Source organism: Oncorhynchus mykiss, chromosome 11 (genome assembly GCF_013265735.2).
Source record: "Oncorhynchus mykiss isolate Arlee chromosome 11, USDA_OmykA_1.1, whole genome shotgun sequence".
Classification (NCBI taxonomy): domain Eukaryota; kingdom Metazoa; phylum Chordata; class Actinopteri; order Salmoniformes; family Salmonidae; genus Oncorhynchus; species Oncorhynchus mykiss.
In genome coordinates this window covers 69,632,895-69,659,157 of record NC_048575.1, presented here as the reverse complement: position 1 = coordinate 69,659,157, position 26,263 = coordinate 69,632,895, and the positions used below count along the sequence as shown (strand labels likewise).

The window sequence follows — 26,263 nt, the reverse complement described above, 5'->3', positions numbered from 1 at the left end:
TTTAGTTGAGGTAATTTGTACATGTAGGTGGGGGTGAAGTGACTATACACAGATAATGAACAGCGAGTAGCAGCAGTGTACAAAACAAATGGAAGGGGGGGCAATGTAAATAGTCCGGTGGACATTTGATTAATTGTTCAGCAGTCTTATGGCTTGGGGTTAGAAGCTGGAGCCTTTTGGTCCTAGACTTGGCGTTCCGGTACAGCTTGCCGTGCGGTAGCAGAGAAAACAGTCTATGACTTGGGTAACTAGAGTCTCTGACAATTTTATAGGCTTTCCTCAGACACCGCCTGGTATAGAGGTCCTGGATGGCAGAAAGCTTGGCCCCAGTGATGTACTGGGCTATACGCACTACCCTATGTAGCACCTTACTGAGCAGATGCTGTTACGGGATTCTTCCTGGGAAGGAGAGGCAGACCAAAATGCAGCGTTGTTATAATTCATGGTTCTTTAATAATGAAACTATACATGAATAAACTACAAAACAAGAAACGTGAAAACCCGAAACATTCCCGTGTGGTACAAATACTGACACAGGAGACAACCACCCACAAAACCCAACACAAAACAGGCTACCTAAATATGGCTCCCAATCAGAGACAATGACTAACACCTGCCTCTGATTGAGAACCATATCAGGCCCAAACACAGAAACAGACAAACAAGACATCCAACATAGAATGCCCACTCAGATCACACCCTGACCAAACAAAACATAGAAACATACAAAGCAAACAATGGTCAGGATGTGACAGATGCTGAGCAGTTGCCATACCAGGTGGTGATGCAACAGGTCAGGATGCTCTCGATGGTGCTGCTGTAGAACTTTTTGAGGACCTGGGGACCCATGCCAAATCTTTTCAGTCTCCTGAGAGGGAAAAGGTTTTGTCATGCCCTCTTCACGACTGTCCAGGTCCCATTCAGATGTTGCAGTTCAATGAAAGCGTTGTCATCTTTATAGTTGTACAAACTCTTGTTTCTGACAGCTGACTGACACGGAACCGGAAACAAAACTCACAAACTACACCTGAACACTATAAAATAAAGCAAAACATACTCAATTCAACATATTTAGTCCCCTTAGTCCCCTCCCACATCCATATCCGCCTCAAAGCGTGCAAGATTTAGATTAATACCCCAAGTAGGACTTTTTTTAGGCACATTCAGGAGAAAGGGCCACACTTCAATGAGGCTGTGTAGTTCCAGTCAGAGCCATATATTTATATGTGACTCTGGTTCCAGTCATTTAGGCTTTGGTTGTCGTGGATACAACAACAAACTCTTTTGTAAAACTCCACTGCCAGACAGCCACCACATTCTCCTGGTCAAAACAGATGCAGAACTGGACGGACAAATTTGTACACAAGGCTTAGGATACCAGCTATACTCTTCTAAGTCCCTAGACTTAGGTGTTTGTGCGATGTTTTAGTTTTTGCAGTGTGAGATGTAGTCGTTGTAGAAGAAGCAGAGATGCCTATATCTTCTGGAGCTGCAGGCAGAGTAGATGTGGGGATAGATACATCCATAGCATGGGCACCAGATGGCGTGAAGAAAGAGGCAAAACCTGTCAAGAACTGTGATTCCTATCTGAGAAGGTGGGTGAAATTATCTTTACTCTCTGTTGAATTAAAGGAGACATCTTGTTTAAAACAAATGTTGCATCCTGATGAAGCAAAACATATTTTTGGATTCATGTCCATGTGTGGCAATTTTTGCAATGCATCAAGTTCTCTCTGCTAAAATGGTCAATTAACATTTAACAATAATACAACTATTTAATAAAACCATGCCTCACACCATTTTAGGCTATTTCATTCTAACAGCATCTATGGATGTTTTCCATCAAAAGCATGTTTTTGTTGATGTGTCAAGCAAAACGTTACTTGTATTCTTACTTGTATTCTAAAATGTTGGTATAAATGTATGTTTTGGTAGCATGATACAGTGCGACCCGTCATTCAGGGCAGGTGGGGTTTTGAGCCCGACATTTTTTGCAAAAAAAAAAAAATATATATATATATATATATATATATTAAAAATACTTTTTTTGGGGGAGCTTGCCTGTTTTGCATTTTATTTTGGCATTAATACGTGTCACATATCAGTTTGAAAATTATGTAAAAATAATATATATAATTGAGTTAACAAGGCCGCATATAAACGTGGTCTCTTTTTTGTTTTCTTGAGTAAGGCAGCTCCAAAATGTAGGTGTTTCAGCCTAGCTCAGTGCTTTCTGTGGTGGGGCAAGCCAACAGAAAATATGGAGTGTTGCACCGTGATTGGCTCAGTGTTCTGTCACTCATGGGGTACTACGTCACCACCAAGTCTAAGCCTAGACTTAGAAAATTCTAGCCCCTTGGGGGCTGCCATAGAGTTACATTAGAAGTGCCCATCCAAGAAGGCTCAAGGTCATTGGCCACAGATAAAATGACTTCAAATCACGTTATATGTACAGTAGCTTTGATTGGAATGATCATGTCAACATCATACTTTCAAAATCTTAGCTAGCAGTCATCATCATGAATCAAGACAACAATCTACTGGCAAATCATTTTTAATCCTTGTCATAGGAAGAGAAATAATGAAAATAAATTATAGATAAAACATATCGGTGCTCATTGGCCATCCAACACAAGTTGGAAATCGCAAATTCAACGAGTGGTTTGAAAGGAATCAGTGACTGGCTGTGTGGTCCCAAATCTTGGATTAAGGGGCACTTTTCTACAGTTCAAATTATAAAATTCAACATTGGCCATGCTGTCAATGAAGCAAGATTTGTGGAGCGCTCAAAACAACTTAACTTGGAGGACCTCCGCGCCACCTTCCTGTTCAAGTGAGCCGAGCACAACGATGTGAGTCCAAAACGGTTTTGTATGCTGCTTCATAAATGATGTAATATGCCAGGGAGATATGTATACTGTAGCTAAGTGTCACGACTTCCGCCGAAGTCGGCTCCTCTCCTTGATCGGGCGGCGTTCGGCGTCACCGGCTTTCGTTACCGGCATTTTTCATGTATCCATTTGTTTTGTCTTGTTCCCTGCACACCTGGTTTTCATTCCCCAATCAATTCATATGTATTTATTCCTCTGTTCCCCATCACGTAGGATTGTTTGTGTTAAGTGTATTTTGATATTGTGGATATTGTTACGGTCATTATTTTTTGTCTGTTACGTGTTTTATGTTTTATAACATTTTATGTTATTTTGTGCTGTCATTTTGACTGGAATAAAAAGTGCGCCGGTTCACTACACTCTGCTCTCCTGCACCTCACTTCGCCTCCGATACACACCCCTAACACTAAGAAAGTAATAAGCATATTGTGTAGTAAGATGTTAGTAGCCATGTGCCTCACCCTAATAACTTGGTCTATATACCTCTAACTTTGCCTACTTTTGACTCTACTGTAGCCTATAACCTGTTTTAGAGAAATTAATCATTGAATATTGCATTATTTAGCCGACGGTTCTAACTGGGTGTACAGAGAGAGCACTAAGAACAGCCCATGTTCTGAATTCTGTCGCTGTATGTTTTAAGTGCTAAAACAAATAGTTGTATTGACTAACGTTACATCTGTCCTAGCTCGCTCATTGTCTTTATTGAAATGACAGATTGCCTCCTATCCGCTTGGCATTCCCTTATGCCAGTTTGTACATCTCAATTGTCATTAGAAACCACATTTGTTTAAGCAAGTCAGCCATGTTTTTTTAAAAGGTAGTAAAAGAGGCTGAATGAACTGTTTCACTTCCAGAAAAGGCTCTGCTGATAGCCAGTTGTAGGCAGTGGTAAGATGTCGGGACAGCTTTATGTAGGTCCTAACAGTTTGTGGGCACCGTTTGAGTGCAATTAATGTATTGTTGTGTGTTGTGTAGTGGCTTTGCATTCCGTTGTTCATATTTTTTGCCCCACCAAGATTTACATGCTAAAATCGCCACTGCCGTGATATCAAATCGTGGTACCGGCATACCATGCAAAACTAGTCTCAGCACTGTTTATGAAACATTTCAAATCATCAATTCACAATCAGTTTTACTGATTCTGACTACCTTGTTCTAGTAGCTGAGCTTGTTAATAAACACACCCCTAAAACAGGGAACAGCTGAAGACTAATGTTTATTTTCAAACAATTAACAGCATTGATTGATCTACTGGGCTCAACATACAGGGGGGGAAAAAACATTCAGACAAAAAATAAACAGTCATGGTATATGCATAACAAAACTCTAACATTCAGAACTCTGGGATTAAACAACAACAAAAAGTTATACGGTCACAAGGTTATTAATTCATTCCAATGCCAAACAGGATTTCATAGTCATTTCCTAGCAGAACCATTTTTTACAGCAGCACAATAAAGAGCTATTCCAATCGGACCTGCCACCCCATCTCCTTTACAGTTCCATTGCACTAGTGTTGACACAGTCTTTCCAATGTAATGCGAATTGGCTTATCAGTTATCATACAGTCTACAAGACACTGTCAATGTTACATCCCTGAATGGTCCATCCACACGATGGCAGTCTAGTCCATGGTCATCGGTATTAGTCAGTCATCAGGCAGGGATGTGGTAGTGGAGGGTGTCAGTCACTGTGACTGCTGTTGTCCTCCTCACTCCCAACCACCATGCTGCTGTACATCTTCTGCTGCTCCTCTTTAAACATATCCTTCACCTTGGCCCTCTTCAGGCCCCCATCCCTACACAGAAACAAACACACGTAAGAAACATTTACATTTGTAATTTAGCAGACACACTTATACATTTCATACTTTTCCCAAACTGGTTCCCTGTGGGAATTGAACCCACAACTCTGGCGTTGCAAGCGCCATGCTCTACCAACCGAGCCACATGGGACCAACGTATCTGTGCTCAAGCGAATCTACAGCAATTCTGTGTGCCTTTTTTTGTTTTCCCTTTATTTTAACAAGGAGACCCATTGAGACCAAGGTCTCTTTTACAGGGGAGCCCTGCATGTTTATTTAACTAGGCAAGTCAGTTAAGAATACATTCTTATTTACAATGACGGCCTACATCGGCCAAACCAGGATGATGCTGGGCCAATTGTGCTCTGCCCTATGAGATTCCCAATCGCGGCCTGGATTCGAACCAGGGTGTCTGTAGTGACGCCTCAAGCACTGAGATGCAGTGGCTTAGACCGCTGAGCCACTCAGGAGCAACACAATTTACAAATAAAACATAATACACATTTACAAGATGACAAAACACACAAGAGAAACAATCCCATTCCTCAGCAAAGAGGTCCCCAATGCCTTCACTGCCTAGGTCAAAGACAGTCCAGTACGAGGCTGTCAAATGTTTATGCCTAGGCTCTAGTGCAAGTGAATTATCAGAAAATCCTTATAGAAGGACGGAAGGATATTCTTACCAGGACAAGTCCACTAGTCCCCCCTGATGTGCGATGGCAGACTTGACTCTGTTGGCAAACTGGACAGCATCCTCCCCTGCCTGTGAAAAGAAGAGATAGATCAGTGGCACTTGGTCCATGGCTGGCAGGTTGTGTGTGTCTGTGTGTTGTATACACACCTGTTGGGTCATGGCTGGCAGGTACCAGACGTTGCAGACTATAGCCCAGCTGGTCATCATCCTCAGCAGGTAGCTCACCATGTTGTACTTGGCACTGTTCCAGAACGCATCCCCAAACTGAGGGTCATACTGCGGGAGGGAGATGGTCCCACAGTTGACAGAACACCTCTTCAAAGATGTGCTGACATTTTCTTGCAATTTTCCCAATGCCATCTTTACGTGATTTAGGGAAAAGTCAACTACTGGACAGAAGCAGTGATATTGATGCCTCACCTTTATGGCTACTGGGTATATTGTTCCTCCAATCTCAAAACTTCCCTTTTTGAACATCATGACAGACGTGTTGTTGATACAGGTCCCTGAAGACACCAGAAATATGCACTGTAGATAAGCCACAACCACTAAACATACAGTATACAGATCCTATGATAACAACAATACTCTCCAAAATGACAGAAAAGGGTGAAAACTGCAAGGCCCTGCATGAGATATACAGTGGGGCAAAAACGTTTTTAGTCAGCCACCAATTGTGCAAGTTCTCCCACTTAAAAATGAAAATTACAGGCCTCTCTCATCATAGGTACACTTCAACTATGACAGACAAAATGAGGTGGAAAAAAATCCAGAAAATCAATTTCAATTTATTTGCAAATGATGGAAAATAAGTATTTGGTCACCTACAAACAAGCAAGATTTCTGGCTCTCACAGACCTGTAACTTCTTCTTTAAGAGGCTCCTCTGTCCTCCACTCGTTACCTGTATTAATGGCACCTGTTTGAACTTGTTATCAGTATAAAGACACCTGTCCACAACCTCAAACAGTCACACTCCAAACTCCACTATGGCCAAGACCAAAGAGCTGTCAAAGGACACCAGAAACAAAATTGTAGACCTGCACCAGGCTGGGAAGACTGAATCTGCAATTGGCAAGCAGCTTGGTTTGAAGAAATCAACTGTGGGAGCAATTATTAGGAAATGGAAGACATACAAGACCACTGATAATCTCCCTTGATCTGGGGCTCCACGCAAGATCTCACCCCGTGGGGTCAAAATGATCACATGAACGGTGAGCAAAAATCCCAGAACCACACCTAGTGAATGACCTGCAGAGAGCTGGGACCAAAGCAACAAAGCCTACCATCGGTAACACACTACGCCGCCAGGGACTCAAATCCTGCAGTGCCAGACGTGTCCCCCTGCTTAAGCCAGTACATGTCCAGGCCCGTCTGAAGTTTGCTAGAGAGCATTTGGATGATCCAGAAGAAGATTGGGAGATGGTCATATGGTCAACTCGTCGTGTTTGGAGGACAAAGAATGCTGAGTTGCATCCAAAAAACACCATACCTACTGTGAAGCATGGGGGTGGAAACATCATGCTTTAGGGCTGTTTTTCTGTAAAGGGACCAGGACGACTGATCCGTGTAAAGGACAGAATGAATGGGGCCATGTATCGTGAGATTTTGAGTGAAAACCTCCTTCAGCAAGGGCATTGAAGATGAAACGTGGCTGGGTCTTTCAGCATGACAATGATCCCAAATACACCGCCTGGGCAATGAAGGAGTGGCTTCGTAAGAAGCTTTTCAAGGTCCTGGAGTGGCCTAGCCAGTCTCTAGATCTCAACGCCAAAGAAAATCTTTGGAGGGAGTTGAAAGTCTGTGTTGCCCAGCAACAGCCCCAAAACATCACTGCTCTAGAGGAGATCTGCATGGAGGAATGGGCCAAAATACCAGCAAGACTTACAGAAAACGTTTGACCTCTGTCATTGCCAACAAAGGGTATATAACAAAGTATTGAGATAAACTTTTGTTATTGACCAAATACTTTTTTCCCACCATAATTTGCAAATAAATTCATTAAAAATCCTACTGTGATTTTCTGGATTTCTTTTTCTCATTTTGTCTGTCATAGTTGAAGTGTACCTATGATGAATATTACAGGCCTCTCATCTTTTTAAGTGGGAGAACTTGCACAATTGGTGGCTGACTAAATACTTTTTTGCCACACTGTGTGTGTGTGTGACTTGCATATACTGTATACAGCAGTGGTTCCCAAACTTTTTAAAGTCCCGTAACTCCTTCAAACATTCAACCTCCATCTGTACCCCCTCTCGCACCAGGGTCAGCGCACTCTCAAATGTTGTTTTTTGCCATCATTGTAAGCCTGCCACACACACTATACATTTATTAAACATAAGCATGAGTGCGAGTTGTCGTCGTAACCCAGCTTGTGGGAAGTTTCAAAGAGCTCTTATAGGACCAGGGCACAAATAATATAACAATAATCAATCATTTTGCTATTTATTTAGCCATCTTACACATAACTTTATTTGTTCATCAAAAAATGGTGAATAACTCACCACAGGTTAATGAGAAGGGTGTGCTTGAAAAGATGCTCATAACTCTGCAATGTTGAGTTGTATTGGAGTCTCAGTCTTAAATCATTTTCCACACAGTCTGTGCCTGCATTTAGTTTTCATGCTAGTGAGATCCGAGAATCCACTCTCACATATGTACATGTCTTAACAGCGCAATTTGCCAAGGCAAGAAACTCTGAGCGTAGTATCCAGAAATCTGGCAGTGGCTTCTGATTAAATTGAATTTTCACAGGCTCTTTTTTTCAGATATCGGTAAGTGGACTAGAGGCAGGGCATGAAAGGTATAGAGAATCCAGTGGTATGTGTCGTCTGTTTCAGGAAAGTATCTGCGTACCCAGCTTAATCAGGTGCTTCGATATATCACATTTGACATTGTCCGTAAGCTTGAATTCATTTGCACTCAAAAAAAATCATACAATGATGGAAAGACCTGTGTGTTGTCCTTGTTAATGCAGACAGAAAAGAGCTCCAACTTCTTAATCATACCCTCAATTCTGTCCTGCACATTGAATATAGTTGCAGAGAGTCCATGTAATCCTAGATTCAGATCATTCAGGCGAAAAGAGACATCACCCAGATAGGTCAGTCGTGTGAGTAACTAGTCATCATGCGAGCGGTCAGACAAGTCAAAATTATGGTCAGTAAAGAAAACTTTAAACTCGTCTCTCAATTTAAAAAAAAAACGTGTCAATACTTCGCCCCTTGATAACCAGCACACTTCTGTATGTTGTAAAAGCATTACATGGTCGCTACCCATATCATTGCATAATGCAGAAAATACACAAGAGTTCAGGGGCCTTGCTTTAACAAAGTTAACCATTTTCACTGTAGTGTCCAAAACATCTTTCGAGCTGTCAGGATTTCCCTGGCAGCAAGAGCCTCTCGGTGGATGCTGCAGTGTACCCAAGAGCTTCTCGTGGATGCTGCAGTGTACCCAAGTGGCGTCGGGAGCAACTGCTTGCACGTGCGTTACCACTCCACTATGTCTTCCTGTCATGGATTTTGCACTATCAGTACAGATACCAACATCTTGACCACCAAATTCAATTTGATGTCAAAAAGCTGTCCTGTACTTTAAAAATATCCTCTCATGTTGTCCTTGTTTCCAGAAGAGGATGTCTTCCTTAATTGACCCCCCATTAACGTAACGGACATATACCAGGAGATGTGCCAGGCCCTCCACGTCTGTTGACTCATCCAGCTGAAACGCATAGTAATTGTTTCAAAACATCTCCTGCCATGTCACTGATGCATCATGAAACAGTGTTGTTTGATTGAGACATCGTCTGTATAGTTTTTTTGGCCTTTTCTCCCAACATTGTCTCTGCCATATCGAAGGCAGCAGGAAGAATGAAGTCCTCCACAATAGTATGGGACTTGCCTGTCCTAGCCACTCGGTAGTTCACCATATAAGACGCTTCTAGCCCCTTCTTAATAATGGTATCTGTTGCTTTTATACATGTCTTACTACTCAAACGTCTTTATTTTTTACTAAAAAATCCTGTGGCTTATTTTTCAAAATGGTCATGTTTCGTTTCTAAATGTCTGCGCAAGAGTGAATGTTTCCCGTGAGAGAGTAACGGTTAATGTGATTGGATGTTAATTATTTGACTAGACTACCTGTATTTGACATTGTGTTGTTATTTCGCTGAACACTAGATGGTTTAAATTTATTTTTGGCAGTCAAACTAGGCTACTCAGGCGAGAAAAAAAATATATATATAATCACCCAAATGTAGAGCCCCGTTGGAAAATACAAATGTACTGTTTGAAAATGTGAAGAAAATGATTTAAGTTTGGGAATACCTGGTATACAGCATATTTGTAGGTGTAGGATCAGCTTACCTAACTAACCAAGGCACTGGCTTAAATTAGTGTCTAAGGGCAACTTCATGCTAATCCATTTGGCCAATGTAGCACTTACCGATTCGGATAGTCCGGATTTTCCATCTGTAGATGCTCTACAGATAGTTTGTTGTTAGCATGACCATCTGTTGATAAGCAACTGCTTGCTAGGGTTAGGAGTAGAATAAGGGTGAGGGTTAAGCTTGGGGTTAAGGTTAGAGTTAGTAGATTGTAGAGCATCTACAGATGGACTGACTATCCAAATTAAATAGAACCCACCTTCTGGAAAGATCAATATAGGAAGCTTTGTGTTGTCATTCACGTGATCCGTCAACCTGTAAACATTCATAACAGTTAGAAAACCTAACTTTATATCTGGGAGGAGTATGAACATAGCTCCAACTGAAACTATAATGCATGTCCATATCAGAAAATGTCCGTGTTAAATTATATCCCTAATTGTCAATGGCAATGACCCATACATTTGTGCATGAATGTGCTAACGTTTGGTTTTACTGACAAGCACTTATAAAGCAGAGAACATACTGTAAGTAAGCTGTCTGGCAGGAGTACATTATCAGGATGAGGAAATATGATTAGATATGACTGATTTTTTGTCTGTAGCCATTTTCAATGGGCATGTCATTGCTTGTCTGAACATTGTAGGTAGAGATGGGAATAACAGTGAACAGGTAAGCTCACCTCTTGGCCACCAGGTGGCGATCTTTCATATCCGCTCTCTCAAACCAGATGTGAGGACAGGACCTGGCCATGGCCCTCTGCAGCACTCCCATCAGACCACCATGTGACTGGCCCACCTAAAACACATCAAATAAAGTCCTCATAATTCCTTTCACAATCAATTCATCCGATTTGGATTAAAGAAGTATAAAGTAGTAAATTGCCAGATAAATGTAAGGTACATAAACATGCATAAAATGGTGTACAAAATAAAAAAAATTGGCTACACAGAGAGAAAGCAGTCAATTGAGCGTCAATCAACAAATTTCACACAGTTCAGCCATTTCAAGCGAGGCTTAATGTCAGCTTTATTTCACGTACCATGGCGTAACACCCATCGTTGCAGAGAATTACGATATCAATCGGGGAGGTGTGATTGGCCACACAGATTCCTCCTTTTCTGGGTCTGTTTTCTCTGTAAAACAAGATGGAGACCACACACACACACTCTAAAGTAAAATAAAAAAAATCTCTGCACACATCATGAGGACCAACAGTAGGGTCACTTGGGGACAGGATGGTGTGTAATAGCTTGCTGAGTAGAGATGTGCGAGAGGGGAGGTCAGTTAACTGACTTGTTATAGTAGTGGATGGTGCAGGAGAGGCCTCGGGCACAGATCCTGTAGCACATCACATGGACCCAATCGCTCAGCCAGGACTTCAGCCTACAGAACACACAGACGCTACCTTAAAGATGACTAAAATACAATGACGAGAGGAATGTCTCAGTCTTTAAAACAATCCTGTGTGAACTTGTAGATTGAAAGCTGTGTAAGTGTACCTCCAGTTCGGGAGGAATCCTACAGCAGTGGTTCCTATCACCAGCCAGGTCAGGCCTATAGATGCCAGCGTGATCCTGAAAGAAAACATTCTCACTCAGGAACATACATGACACAACAACACATTATGCTGGTCATGAGCCAACACTCCACACCACAGGAGGTTGGTGGCACCTTAATTGGGGAGGACAGGCTCGTAGTAATGACTGGAGCGGAATCAGTGGAATGGTAACTAATACACCAAACACATGGCCTCCAGGTGTTTGATGCCATTCGCGCCGTTCCGGACATTATTATGAGCCGTTCTCCCCTCAGCACCCACCTGTGCTCCACACTTTATTGATATCTGTGGTTGTGCATCCTGTCTATTCAGCCACTAGCTGGATTATTTGTGGTAAGCACTGCATTTATTATTACTGGTGCATGGCATGTATGTTTGGTTCAGGGATGTGAACTGTAGGAGAACTGAGGCCTTGCTATAGGGGAACAGTGATTCTGAATGATTTCACACTCCCAGGTGTTACCTGAGTGGAGCCAGGATGCAGTAGCGTATGAACACACCAAGCCCCCAGACCATAGTCAGTTTGAGGCTGATGTACTGGAAGTCGATGTTGGTCCGAGTTAGCAGGTTCCACGACACCAGCTCCTCTGACGAAAACCGCTGGGTCACCTTGAAATCAGAAGAAGAACATTACAAATAATGTAGGCCTACCTGTACAAAACAAAAGTCTGGACTTTGAATAGACGTTGTACTGTTTTTCCCAATCCTGAATCAACCCCTGGCCCTAAACACTTCCTGATGCCCCTTCGTTGATATGAAAGGACTGGACGTGTGCAGTAAAGGCAATAACTAGGAAACTCATCTTAGCCTACCAGAGAGTTAAGCATTACTGCATAGCTCAGATATATCAGGGGCCATCATGGAATATCTAGCATTAGGGGTACATTTGGAATTAGGCATCAATCTTATTCTAGTTGTGATCTCACCTCATCCTCTACGATGTCTTCGATGCCTCGTCTGTAGAAGTAGAAACAGTCGCTGAGTGTGAAGTCCCCTCCCACTGGTGTTTTAGGGCGACTGCGCCTCAACTCCCCAAGCGCCTCCTCCATAGAACCATCATCCCTCTGGATGAGGCCTGGAAATCCACACACAAAGATATCACCTAGTCAACCCTATATCATTTTCAGATGTGATCATATCATCTGTAGTTGATAAAGATTCATTTGTTTTATATTTTACCATCAATACAGACAACATTCACAGAGTCACAAACAAAGAGCTTCAAAGTCCAATAAGTTTGTTCATTTTGAATGACAAATATGTCAAACGACCATGGACATGTTAGGAGCTGTCGAGGAAGGAAATGAGTCACAGAACTGCAACACATTTAAGAGAGTGTCACCAACTAACTCACACTGTTGCTCCATATTGAGAAATAGAGATATCTTGGGCTGATAGTGATTCTTCCACTCAGCTAACCACAACCCTAGTCCTGATCCTAAACAGGTTAAATAAGAGATGACAGGCCATCAAACATAGTAAACAGCCCTTTGTGTGTCTATCATCTCGAGGTAATCACAGGTCTAGGATCAGATTACCCCACCACAGTGTATCCCTTCCTCCTAGAGGTCTGAAGGCAGTGAAATCAGCTGAGGAGACTGAATCTGATGACGCACGAGGCAAAGTTCAGGAGAGAGAGAGAAAGAGTGACTGACTTTATGCTGAATTCAATCAATCCTGCTAAAGCAATGTTTATGCTGGACCCATTTGTTTTCTTTGAAAACTACAACCAGCATCTACAATGAGGGGAGTACAATACAGAAACCATCCTGTGAGTTTATATATAACAAATTAAAATAGCATCTTGATGTGCTGTGCTAGCTAGTGAACACAGCGCTGTGAGTTTGATTGAATTGCCCCCTGACAAACCTATAAGACTGCTGATTGTGAAGTGACTGCATCAGTGGATAGATAGGTAGCCAGCACAGAGCCACATCATTCAGCACAGAACATTGTAAATTCTCACGATCACAGTCAGCTAATTAACAGAGACTGCTCCAAGCCTTCCACTGCAAGCACTATAAAAATAAATAAACACATCAAATCAGGTTTACACCGTCTCTAGGTTCTCAGTGGTAAAATTAAGCAATAAGGCCCAAGGGGGTGGCGGTCCTGGCAATATACCACGACTAAGGGCTGTTCTTATGCGTGATGCAATGCGGAGTGCCTGGATACAGCCCTTAGCCGTGGTATATTGGTCATATACCATAAACCTCAGAGGTGCCTTATTGCTTTTATAAAGTGCTTACCAATGTAATTATGCAGTAAAAATTTAAGTATTGTCATACTGTCAGCCAATCATCATTCAGGGCTTGAACCATCCAGTTTATAATTTCATATAGGTTCCCATCATCCCATCTAACGTGCCTTGAGCACATTGAAAATATATATATATATATTATAAAGGCAACCTATTTCAACCATTGACAGCTGACTGAAATCAGTCCTGACATGATATTTTCAATGCACTCCACAGAGGAAAACCTGTTTAACTACTATGGTACACTAACATACAGGATTTGTTCGAAGGCACTTTACATGTAAATTAGCTTCTGAACACAGCAGATAAACAACAGTGTCTTTGGGAACCAGTGTTGTTGAGAGAGAGGAGAAACAGACCGAATAGAAACATACTGTATATGTTTCTTTATGAGTTTCTCAATGGCAACGGGAGTGACTGAAAACGTTGAGGTTTCTCTTTCCACATTGGCCAGGCTTGTACGCCTAAATTATCAACCATGCAACTTTAGGGAATGCCCACAATCATTTCCTTATCAGAGACCAATGAGTAAATAAATCTCTCTATCCATTCATCCATCCTATATATCAATCAAGCAAATTAATCCAATGAGCTCTGCTCATTGGCTCACCGTTGGATGAGGAGGATTCGATTATATGCTGCTCTTTGTTGACTGTCTGGATCCTCAACGTGGCCCACTGGAGAATATGAGATGAGAAACATCTTTAGCCTTTGACATCTCACCCCATGACCCACAGCAGGACAGGAGAGAAAGGACATACAAATATTCACCCCTGAACTCTCACCCCAGATAAGCCCCTGGACAGGGTTTGAAAGTTGTTGTTTTTTTTCCAGGAGGCCACAAGGTTACAGGATGTTCAGATGGAAAAGTGCAGAGAACATACGTGCTTTTCTGTCAGAAATCATGTCAGTTCTATACATTTATTGCGATTCAAAGTTCCAAACATATTGCTCACCATATGTCTGCTGCAGAGAGACAGAGCCATGAGAAAACGAGCTTTGATCAGTCATGGAAATAAAAGTGCTGAAAACAAATTGGCTCCATATTTAAGAAGATGAGAACATGCTATGAAGGGAAATTATTACTGGAGTTTTGATGCAGGTGCAGCCCACCTGCTCAAAATAATATTGCGATATGAAACTGTATCGATTTGTTTCTCCCTCACTAATGCTGTGGTATAAATACATACATTAAGACCACAAGTCTTATATTTAGGACATGATGAATAGATAACATTTAAGACAACTATAAACACATGAAGCTGTGCCCCTCACGGTGTCTGAGTGATGCAGTTTACCACATTTTACAGCGTGTGTAAGTATTACATTTCCTCTTTCCCCCCTACTTCTGAACAGAGGCAGTTTACCTCAAGGGTTTTGACCAGGATCTTCATGTATGTCTCAGAGATGCCCAGGGAGAAGCCAAACATGGCAGGCACCATGAGAAGAGCCACAATGAGGTAGACCCACACCTTCAGCCCTGCCAGGACCACCACCCAGAAATCCTCCATCGCTACAGACCTCTCTACAGTATGTCACCCTGCAGAAACAACAACAGGTGATTGATAGTAGTAATAGCATAGCAAGCTTATGTGTAGGCTATGGGAGAAAGGGACATAAACACACACATTGAACCAACATTGAAGGGTGTCAGAATAACCTCTCTGTGTGTAAGCGCAGGGTGTTGTTGGTTCAATATCTAACAGTACTACCTCAATTGCTACAGTTAAAGATATAATTCACCCAAATGACATATTGGTTTCCTTACCGTGTAAGCAGTCTATGGACAAGGTGAGACAGCAAATTAAATCCATGCTTTGATGCTTTGCATATGACATGTGAAAAATGCTAATATCTGTGATATTGACTTGCATTGGATTTGTTCCACAAATTCCTTAAAGAAAAAAATGTAGGTTTTGGAGACAGTGGCCAGGTAAACAAAACCAAAACATAGATCTCTGTCATACCATTTTCATAGACTGCTTACAGGGTAAGGAAAACATTTAGATAATTTTGTTGTTTGGGTGAACTATCCCTTTAACTATAGGCTAGAGAGGGTGGGAAATGATACCACTCAGATTTCAGGACAAACACCGAACATGCTACACATCAGGTATGTGTGTGACTATGTAAAGCAGAATGAAACAAATATATATGAATAACATAGAATGTGCAATCTATTAGATCAAAAACACAAGGGGAGCTGAAATAGGCCTACTATACTTTACTAAAATATAAACGTGACATGTAAAGTGTTGGTCCCATGTTTCTTGAAGTGAAATCAAAGATTCCAAGAATGTTTCAAACGCACAAAAAGCTTCTCACAAACGTTGCGCACAAATTTGTTGACAATCCCTGTTAGTGAGCATTTCTCCTTTGCCAAGATAATCCATCCACCTGACAGGTGTGGCATATCAAGAAGCAGATTAAATAGCATGATCATTACACAGGTGCACCTTGTGATGGGGACAATAAAAGGACACTCTAAAATGTGCAGTTTTGTCACACAACAATGCAACAGATGTCTCAAGTTTTGATGGAGTGTGCAATTGGCATGCTGACTGCAGGAATGTCCCCCAGAGCTGTTGCCAGTTAATTAAATGTTAATTTCTCTACCATAAACTACCGCCAACCTCATTTAAAATAATTTGGCAGCACATCCAACCGGCTCACAACCACGTGTAACCATGCCAGCCCAGGAACTCCACATCCGGCTTCTTCACCTGCGGGATCGCCGGAGACCAGCCACCCGGACAGCTGATGAAACAGAAGTATTTCTGTCTGTAATAAAGCCCTTTTGTGGGGAAAAACGAATTCTGATTGGCTGGACCTGGTTCCCCAGTGGGTGGGCCTATGCCCTCCTTGGCCCATCCATGGCTGCGCACCTGCCCAGTCATGTGAAATCTATAGATTAGGGCCTAATACATTTATTTAAATTGACTGATTTCGTTATATGACCTGTAACAGTAAAATCGTTAATTGTTACATGTTGCGTTTATATTTTTATCAGTATAATAATGGGCTAACGTAGGCCTACTATCAACAAATCCAAGGCGCATGCCTGAAATGACAAGTTCAAACGCGACAGAAAGAAGCCCAGCATTTGATTATAGGCTAATACAAATCTATCTAGGCTGACGATTGGAAACTCAATTTAAAATAAACTTCACCAACTTTAGATTGCGCAACATATACGCTCGTCACGAAAATCCTCAACCGGAGACGCTCAATTCATTTCAACGTCAATAGCCAATTATAAACAGAGTAGGCTATTGGACACAGCTAAACTAAATCGCTTGACAAAAAACTGTCAGCAAATTGTCCAGACCTGGCCGGACAATTACAAAGTTTGGTTCCCGATATTCAGCCCGGCGTGGTGGATCTTACCTGTCAAACTCCAGTCCATGTTACCATGCCCTTCCCTATTGTAGAACTCATACGACTATGTGTAAAGCTAACCACAATAGGGATTATCCACAATAGTGGAATTTGCGGATCGCTTTCAAAATAAAAGTCCATAATTGAAACGGATCCAAACGGCAACAAATAGGGGAATAATTCCACATTTGGATTAGATAATGCTAAACAAGGTTTAAATGTTGTTACATAACTTAAATACATTTTTGTATTTATTATTGACAAACAGTAAACAAACTGTTCAGATCCCACTGTGGCTGGAATAGACTGCATACTTGCATTGGGGCATATGCATTGTACACCCTTAACTATAGAGAGCAGTGGTGGCTGGTGGGAGGAGCTATAGGAGGACGGGCTCATTGTAATGGCTGGAGTGAAATTAATGGAATGGTATCAAACACATCAAACACATGGACATCACATTTGACTCAGCTCATTAATTCCATTCCAGCCATTACAACGAGCCCATCATCAAATCAAAGTTTATTTGTCATGTGCGCCGACAGTGAAATACTTACCGACAGTGAACGCTGACAGTGAACAGTGAAATGCTTACTTACTGCTCTAACCAATAGTGCGGAGAGAAAGTGTGTGTGTGTGTAGGTAAGTCAAGAAATAAAACAGTAAAAATACATTTGAAAATAAGAGTAGCAAGGCTATATACCTGTTAGTCAGGCTTATTGAGGTACTATGTACATGTGGGTTGGTTAAAGTGACTATGCATATATTATGAACAGAGAGTAGCAGTAGCGTAAAAAGAGGGGTTGGCGGGTGGTGGGACACAATGCAGATAGCCCGGTTAGCCTATGTGCGGGAGCACTGGTTGGTCGGGCCAATTGAGGTAGTATGTACATGAATGTATAGTTAAAGTGGCTATGCACATAAGATAAACAGAGTAGCAGCATAGAAGAGGGATTGGGGGAGCAACACAATGCAAATAGTCCGGGTAACCATTTGGTTACCTGTTCAGGAGTCTTATGGCTTGGGGGTAAAAACTGTTGAGAAGCCTTTTTGTCCTAGACTTGGCACTCCAGTACCGTTTGCCATGCGATAGTAGAGAGAACAGTCTATGACTGGGGTGGCTGGGGTCTTTGACAATTTTCAGGGCCTTCCTCTTACACTGCCTGGTGTAGAGGCCCTGGATGGCAGGCAGCTTAGCCCCAGTGATGCACTGGGCCGAACGCACTACCCTCTGAAGTGCCTTGCGGTCGGAGAATGAGCAATTGCCGTACCAGGCAGTGATGCAACCGGTCAGGATGCTCTCGATGTTGCAGCTGTGGAACCTTTTGAGGATCTCAGGACCTATGCCAAATATTTTTAGTTTCCTGAGGGGGAAGAGGCTTTGTCGTGCCCTCTTCACGACTGTCTTGGTGTGTTTGACCCATTCTAGTTTGTTGTTGATGTGGACACCAAGGAATTTGAAGCTTTTAACCTGCTCCACTACAGCCCCGTCAATGAGAATGGGGACGTGCTCGGTGGTCCTTTTCCTGTATTCCACAATCATCTCCTTAGTCTTGGTTACGTTGAGGGATAGGTTGTTATTATGACACCAGCCGGCCAGGTCTCTGACCTCCTCCCTATAGGCTGTCTCGTCGTTGTGGGTGATCAGGCCTACCACTGTTGTGTCGTCAGCAAACTTAATGATGGTGTTGGAGTCGTGCCTGGCCATGCAGTCGTGGGTGAACAGGGAGTAGAGGAGGGGACTGAGCACGCACCCTTGGGGAGCTCCAGTGTTGAGGATCAGCGTGGCAGATGTGTTGCTACCTACCCTCACCACCTGGGGGCGGCCCGTCAGGAAGTCCAGGATCCAGTTGCAGAGGGAGGTGTTTAGTCCCAGGTCCCTTAGCTTAGTGATGAGCTTTGAGGATACTATGGTGTTGAACGCTGAGCTGTAGTCAATGAATAGCATTCTCACATAAGTGTTCCTTTTGTCCAGGTGGGAAAGGGCAGTGTGGAGTGCAATAGGGATTGCATCATCTGTGGATGTGTTTGGGCGGTATGCAAATTGGAGTGGGTCTAGGGTTTCTGGGATAATGGTGTTAATGTGAGCCATACCAGCCTTTCAAAGCACTTCATGGCTAAGGACGTGAGTGCCACAGGTCTGTAGTCATTTAGGCAGGTTGCCTTTGTGTTCTTGGGCACAGGGACTATGGTGGTCTGCTTGAAGCATGTTGGTATTACAGACTCAATCAGGGATATGTTGAAAATGTCAGTGAAGACACCTGCCAGTTGGTCAGCACATGCCCAGAGCACATGTCCTGGTAATCCATCTGGCCCCACAGCCATGTGAATGTCGGCTACGGAGAGTGTGATCACACAGTCGTCCGGAACAGCTGATGCTCTCGTGCATGCCTCAGTGTTGCTTGCCTCGAAGCGAGCATAGAAGTGATTTAGCTCATCTGGTATGCTCGTGTCACTGGGCAGCTCGCGGCTGTGCTTCCCTTTGTAGTCTGTAATAGTTTGCAAGCCCTGCCACATACGACGAGCGTCGGAGCCGGTGTAGTATGATTCAATCTTAGCCCTGTATTGACGCTTTGCCTGTTTGATGGTTCGTCGCAGGGCATAGCGGGATTTCTTGTAAGCGGCAGCTCTACCCTTTAGCTCAGTGCGAATGTTGCCTGTAATCCATGGCTTCTGGTTGGGGTATGTACGTACAGTCACTGTGGGGACGACGTCCTCAATGCACTTATTGATAAAGCCAGTGACTGGTGTGGTGTACTCCTCAATGCCATCGGAAGAATCCTGGAACATGTTCCAGTCTGTGCTAGCAAAACAGTCCTGTAGTTAAGCATCTGCTTCATCTGACCATTTTCTTATAGACTGAGTCACTGGTGCTTCCTGCTTTCATTTTTGCTTATAAGCAGGAATCAGGAGGATAGAGTTGTGGTCGGATTTACCAAATGGAGGGCGAGGGAGAGCTCTGTACGCATCTCTGTGTGTGGAGTACAGGTGATCTAGAATTTTTTTCCCTCTGGTTGCACATTTAACATATTGATAGAGATTTGGTAGAACCGATTTAAGTTTCCCTGCATTAAAGTCTCCGGCCACTAGGAGCGCCGCCTCTGGGTGAGTGGTTTCCTGTTTGCTTATTTCCTCCTATAGCTCCTCCCACCATTCTCCACTGCTATAGAGTGTGCACCCATTAAATGGGGTACCTGCCTACTCAGTGACACCCACAGCACACAACTATGTAGTTTACGCAAATATTATCATCATAGCAGGGGCGGCAGGGTGGCCTAGTGGTTAGAGCGTTGGACTAGTAACTGGAAGGTTGCGAGTTCAAAACCCCTGAGCTGACAAGCTACAAATTTGTCGTTCTGCCCCCGAACAGGCACTAGGCCGTCATTGAAAATAAGAATTTGTTCTTAACTGACTTGCCTGATAAAAATAAATAGCTCTTATTGCACGACTCTGAAACCACTGTGAAATGAGCCACAGCTCACCAGTTATTAAGTTATTTTATTTTAATTACATTTTTTATTTAACCTTAATAAGAACAAATTCTTATTTACAATGATGGCCTACCAAAAGGCCTACTGCGGGGACGGGGGCTGGGATTAAACATGTAAAATGTTTAAATATATAAATATAGGACAAAACATCACAACAAGAGAGACAACACAACACTACATAAAGAGAGACCTAGACAACAACATAGCAAGGCAGCAACACATGACAGCACAGCATGGTAGCATCACAATAATAACAACATGGTAGCAGCAGAAAACATGGTACAAACATAATTGGGCACAGCGCAAAGGGCAAGAAGGTAGAGACAACAATACATCACACAAAGCAGCCACAAGTGTCAGTAAGAGTGTCCATGACTGAGTCTTTGAATGAAGAGATTGAGATAAAACTGTCCAGTTTGTGTGTTTGTTGCAGGTCATTCCAGTTGCTAGCTGCAGTGAACTGAAAAGAGGAGTGACCCAGGGATGTATGTGCTTTGGGGACCTTTAACAGAATGTGACTGGCAACTTTTGCTATTGTGCCTATTGAACATTCATATAGGACTGTAAAGCCTTACCTATGGAGTGTGCACCCATGGAGTGGGCTATCAGTTTACCTATTAACACCCACAGAACAGAACTACGTAGTTTGCACCAATATGAGCATCATACTTCTTATAACTCTTATTATAGGACTGCAAACACTGTGAAATGAGCCACATTAGCTCATCTATTGTGCGTATTGAACATTAATATTGGACTGTATAGCCTTATCTATGGAGTGTGCACCCATGAAATGGGTAGCCTACTCAGTGACAACCACAGTTTACCATCTAAAAGAATTTACACAAATATGAGCGTCATAGTTTTATTAGCGTCAAGTTGCCGTCGCTTTTTCAACATGAGGAAATGCACTTTTAGGCTCCACCTCCGAAGAATGACGAAGGCTACTTGGTGCATTTGATGCCGTGTTCAAAACAACTGGAGGGGAAAAATAAGAGTTCCGAGTTGTTTTGACTCGGCGCGAATTGGGTGTGGGAATTTCCCAGTTTATTTCCATGTGGATTTAATGAACATCAACAAATAGGGCACTGATAGTTGTCAGTGTAGCTAGCTAGCATGCGGTTAACATTATCTATCTTGCTAGCTTGCTAACCTTATCTATCTAGCTAATGTTATGTATTGTTGCTGTAATTAATTTTTTACTACATTTATTCAAAAGATTAGTCCAGAGCTGTGAACTCTCACGCATTGTCCGTGAGACACAACAAATTGACCCTCTTCTCACGCTCTCACGGCACACCTCTTATTTCACGCATTGAAAAGTAGCCTACTGCTTACATTTTCTCTAATAGTCCGTTATATAATCCACGCGTTCACTTTTTAATTGTGCTCCATATCGCTTTGAAATAGGGGCTTCTGCGCCTGCAATTTAACATCAGGAAAGGTGCCTTTATCATTGTCCTGCCACGGCACTGTGAACCGCGGCACATTGAAGCATATGATTGGTTTAGTTATATAAGGGATCTCTGACAACGAAAAGACAGCAGCAGAGACCTGTATGTTTTAGCAGGGAAGTTTGGTAGGGTGACCTGATTTGTAACTATGAAAATCATTTTTGTCTAAGAGATTGTGAACCCAAAAGTTCGATTCTAGAGGGGGGACAATAAATATAACAATTATTTGGTTAGGGTGTAGAGACAGATTTGATTATGTATTTACTTTATTTAGTCTGATCAGTGGAACAATTCTCATTCTTAACAATGGGCTAAAATACAGGGGAATTACTGTGCTTGTCAGCAAGAACCATACTGTATTTTATTACTCCACTTCTTCCCAATTTTGCCAGTGTAATCACATATTTGAAATCTGATGCCTACGTTTGTCTTTTTAAATGTATTATATGAGGCTATGCATTTTTGCAGCCATTCGTGGACAGTTTTGAATAAGTCATACAAATAACCATAGGATATTAAATGCTCCATTAATCAAATATCATTTTCTTTTTACATTTTAGTATTGTGCACATGCTCGACAGAGATGGTAGGGGGACTCATGACTCAAACACATATTTTGTCTATGTAGAGTAAGATGATCGTCAACTAGTGGGCATAAACCATCTGCATATTGATATTCATTAGATTTTTCTTGGTGATTGAGAAATACAAAATTAAATTTAAAAAATTGAAATGAATAACGAATACAAATAACGAGTAGAAATAACATGGCTATATATAGTAAGTAGAAAATAACATGGCTATATACAGGGAGTACCAGTACTGAGGGGATGCGCAGGGGTAATAGGTTGAGATAGCTATGTACTGTACATAAAGGTAGAGGCTGTTACCTTCATTGACCACGTTTACATGTCCAAAGTATTCCGGATAGTAGCTCATAGCACCTTTATCCCGTTCATGAGTATCCCTGTAACCGTGAATAAACAGAATATTCCTAATTGGTTCATATGGCTTAAACTGTAACTGAAATCTGGACACTGAGTGTAGGCCTATAACCTCTCACATATAGAGAAATATAATATTAACTCCTGCAGAATTATGCATTTCTTGCAGTAAAATGATACAACAAATGTCCATTTTTACTCTGGAACAGGATTGGAGAAATGTCTTTCTTACAGCATCTCTTGAGAAAATGTGAGTATTTCAGTATTTCAATTTCAATAAAATATGCACCCAAGAAAAACTGAGTCTTCTCAGAAATGTGTTTAATCGTTTTATCAGCTTTTCATTTCCTTAAAACCGGTCAAACTGATGACATTGGACATTTTGCACAGGACCAATCTTTAGTGTTTTGGAGTTACTGCATTTTCTCCCAGTCCCTAAACAAAACAGACACCTTTACTGGTGTTACCTAGATTACCAATGTATTCATTATATCGATGTTAGACATTATTCTGCTGAGCACTACTTTATTTAGTCTTGTAGGGCAACAACTTATGATAGAAGAGAAGCTGCATGTATCTAACTATACTTGATAAACAAATGACCAACCAAATGTCCAAACTTATATGTGACCGACCAGATCAATCTTATGTACGTTGGCTTGAGAATGTATTCACCCCACTTGGCATTTTTCCTATTGTGTTGCCTTACAACCTGGAATTAAAACATTTTTTTTGGGGGGGGGCGGTTGTATCATTTGATTTACACAACATGCCTACCACTTTGAAGATGCAAAATATTTTCTCTTGTGAAACAAACAAGAAAAAACACAAAAAAGCTTGAGTGTGCATAACTATTCATCCGCCCAAAGTCAAAACTTTAAAGACCCACCTTTTCCAGCTCTTACAGCTGCAAGTCTCTTGGGGTATGTCTACAAGCTTGGCACATCTAGCCACTGGGATGTTTGCTCAATTTTAGTCTCATCTGACCAGAGTACCTTCTTCCATATGTTTGGGGAGTCTCCCACATGCCTTTTGGCGAACACCAAACATGTTTACTTATTTTTTTATTTAAGCAATGGCTTTTTTCTGGCCACTCTTCTGTAAAGCCCAGCTCTGTGGAGTGTGAGGCTTAAAGTGGTCCTAGATACTCCAATCTCCGCTGTGGAGCTTTGCAGCTCCTTCAGGGTCATCTTTGGTCTCTTTGTTGCCTCTCTGATTAATGCCCTCCTTGCCTGGTCTCTGAGTTTTGGTGGGCGGCCCTCTCCTGGCAGGTTTGTTGTGGTGCCATATTCTTTCCATTTTTTAAATAATGGATTTAATGGTGCTCTGTGGGATGTTCAAAGTTTCTGATATATATTTTTTTATAACCCAACCCTGATCTGTACTTCTCCACAACTTTGTCCCTGACCTGTTTGGCGAGCACCTTGGTCATGGTGCCACTTGCATAGTGATGTTGCAGACTCTGGGACCTTTCAGAACAGGTGCCTTGCGAAAGTATTCGGCCCCCTTGAACTTTGCGACCTTTTGCCACATTTCAGGCTTCAAACATGAAGATATAAAACTGTATTTTTTTGTGAAGAATCAACATCAAGTGGGACACAATCATGAAGTGGAACGACATTTATTGGATATTTCAAACTTTTTTAACAAATCAAAAACTGAAAAATTGGGCGTGCAAAATTATTCAGCCCCCTTAAGTTAATACTTTGTAGCGCCACCTTTTGCTGCGATTACAGCTGTAAGTTGCTTGGGGTATGTCTATCAGTTTTGCACATCGAGAGACTGACATTTTTTCCCATTCCTCCTTGCAGAACAGCTCGAGCTCAGTGAGGTTGGATGGAGAGCATTTGTGAACAGCAGTTTTCAGTTCTTTCCACAGATTCTCGATTGGATTCAGGTCTGGACTTTGACTTGGCCATTCTAACACCTGGATATGTTTATTTTTGAACCATTCCATTGTAGATTTTGCTTTATGTTTTGGATCATTGTCTTGTTGGAAGACAAATCTCCGTCCCAGTCTCAGGTCTTTTGCAGACTCCATCAGGTTTTCTTCCAGAATGGTCCTGTATTTGGCTCCATCCATCTTCCCATCAATTTTAAACCATCTTCCCTGTCCCTGCTGAAGAAAAGCAGGCCCAAACCATGATGCTACCACCACCATGTTTGACAGTGGGGATGGTGTGTTCAGGGTGATGAGCTGTGTTGCTTTTACACCAAACAAAACGTTTTGCATTGTTGCCAAAAAGTTCAATTTTGGTTTCATCTGACCAGAGCACCTTCTTCCACATGTTTGGTGTGTCTCCCAGGTGGCTTGTGGCAAACTTTAAACAACACTTTTTATGGATATCTTTAAGAAATGTCTTTCTTCTTGCCACTCTTCCATAAAGGCCAGATTTGTGCAATATACGACTGATTGTTGTCCTATGGACAGAGTCTCCCACCTCAGCTGTAGATCTCTGCAGTTCATCCAGAGTGATCATGGGCCTCTTGGCTGCATCTCTGATCAGTCTTCTCCTTGTATGAGCTGAAAGTTTAGAGAAACGGCCAGGTCTTGGTAGATTTGCAGTGGTCTGATACTCCTTCCATTTCAATATTATCGCTTGCACAGTGCTCCTTGGGATGTTTAAAGCTTGGGAAATCTTTTTGTATCCAAATACGGCTTTAAACTTCTTCACAACAGTATCTCGGACCTGCCTGGTGTGTTCCTTGTTCTTCATGATGCTCTCTGCGCTTTTAACGGACCTCTGAGACTATCACAGTGCAGGTGCATTTATACGGAGACTTGATTACACACAGGTGGATTGTATTTATCATCATTAGTCATTTAGGTCAACATTGGATCATTCAGAGATCCTCACTGAACTTCTGGAGAGAGTTTGCTGCACTGAAAGTAAAGGGGCTGAATAATTTTGCACGCCCAATTTTTCAGTTTTTGATATGTTAAAAAAGTTTGAAATATCCAATAAATGTCATTCCACTTCATGATTGTGTCCCACTTGTTGTTGATTCTTCACAAAAAAATACAGTTTTATATCTTTATGTTTGAAGCCTGAAATGTGGCAAAAGGTCGCAAAGTTCAAGGGGGCCGAATACTTTCGCAAGGCACTGTATACTGAGATCATCTGCCAGATCCTGTGACACTTAGATTGCACGCAGGTGGACTTTATTTAACTAATTATGTGACTTCTGAAGGTAATTGGTTGCACCACATCTAATTTAGGGGCTTCATAGCAAAGGGGGTGAATACATATGCATGCACCACTTTTCAGTTTTTTATTTTTGGACTATTTTGTGTATGTCCATTACATGAAATCCAAATAAAAATCAATTTTAGTGACAGTTTGTAATGCATTAAAATAAGAAAGTACTACTTAAGTAGTTTTTGGGGTATCTGTAC

At 42.0% G+C, this 26,263-nt stretch overlaps 1 protein-coding gene across 3 annotated transcripts; it reads right to left on the bottom strand.

The window, feature by feature from the left end:
* Positions 1-4,090: 4,090 nt before the first annotated feature.
* Positions 4,091-17,069, bottom strand: agpat9l (1-acylglycerol-3-phosphate O-acyltransferase 9, like). 3 transcript variants are annotated; one of them, XM_021622038.2, is made up of 14 exons: positions 16,987-17,069; positions 14,967-15,139; positions 14,210-14,276; positions 12,266-12,414; positions 11,803-11,948; positions 11,281-11,355; positions 11,075-11,164; positions 10,821-10,914; positions 10,461-10,576; positions 10,038-10,093; positions 5,813-5,898; positions 5,540-5,668; positions 5,382-5,461; positions 4,091-4,692 (listed from the first exon to the last, which is right to left on the bottom strand). In XM_021622038.2, the coding sequence occupies exons 2-14, from the start codon at positions 15,108-15,110 to the stop codon at positions 4,578-4,580; spliced, it is 1,347 nt and encodes a 448-aa protein (XP_021477713.1). In that variant the 5' UTR covers positions 15,111-15,139; positions 16,987-17,069; the 3' UTR covers positions 4,091-4,577. The 3 variants fall into 3 exon arrangements, with proteins under 3 accessions (XP_021477713.1, XP_021477711.2, XP_021477712.2); XM_021622036.2 differs by having other exon boundaries at positions 5,382-5,668; XM_021622037.2 differs by lacking the exon at positions 16,987-17,069 and adding an exon at positions 16,233-16,366 and having other exon boundaries at positions 5,382-5,668.
* Between the last annotated feature and the right edge of the window lie 9,194 nt (positions 17,070-26,263).

Excerpts from the sequence above, each read along its gene's own strand:
- agpat9l (XM_021622036.2), bottom strand. The coding sequence starts at position 15,110 with ATGGAGGATTTCTGGGTGGTGGTCCTGGCAGGGCTGAAGGTGTGGGTC. Across the intron at positions 11,165-11,280 it reads GGATTCCTCCCGAACTGGAG|GCTGAAGTCCTGGCTGAGCG; the intron begins GTACACTTACAC and ends TGTGTTCTGTAG. Across the intron at positions 10,577-10,820 it reads ACGATGGGTGTTACGCCATG|GTGGGCCAGTCACATGGTGG; the intron begins GTACGTGAAATA and ends GATGTGTTTTAG.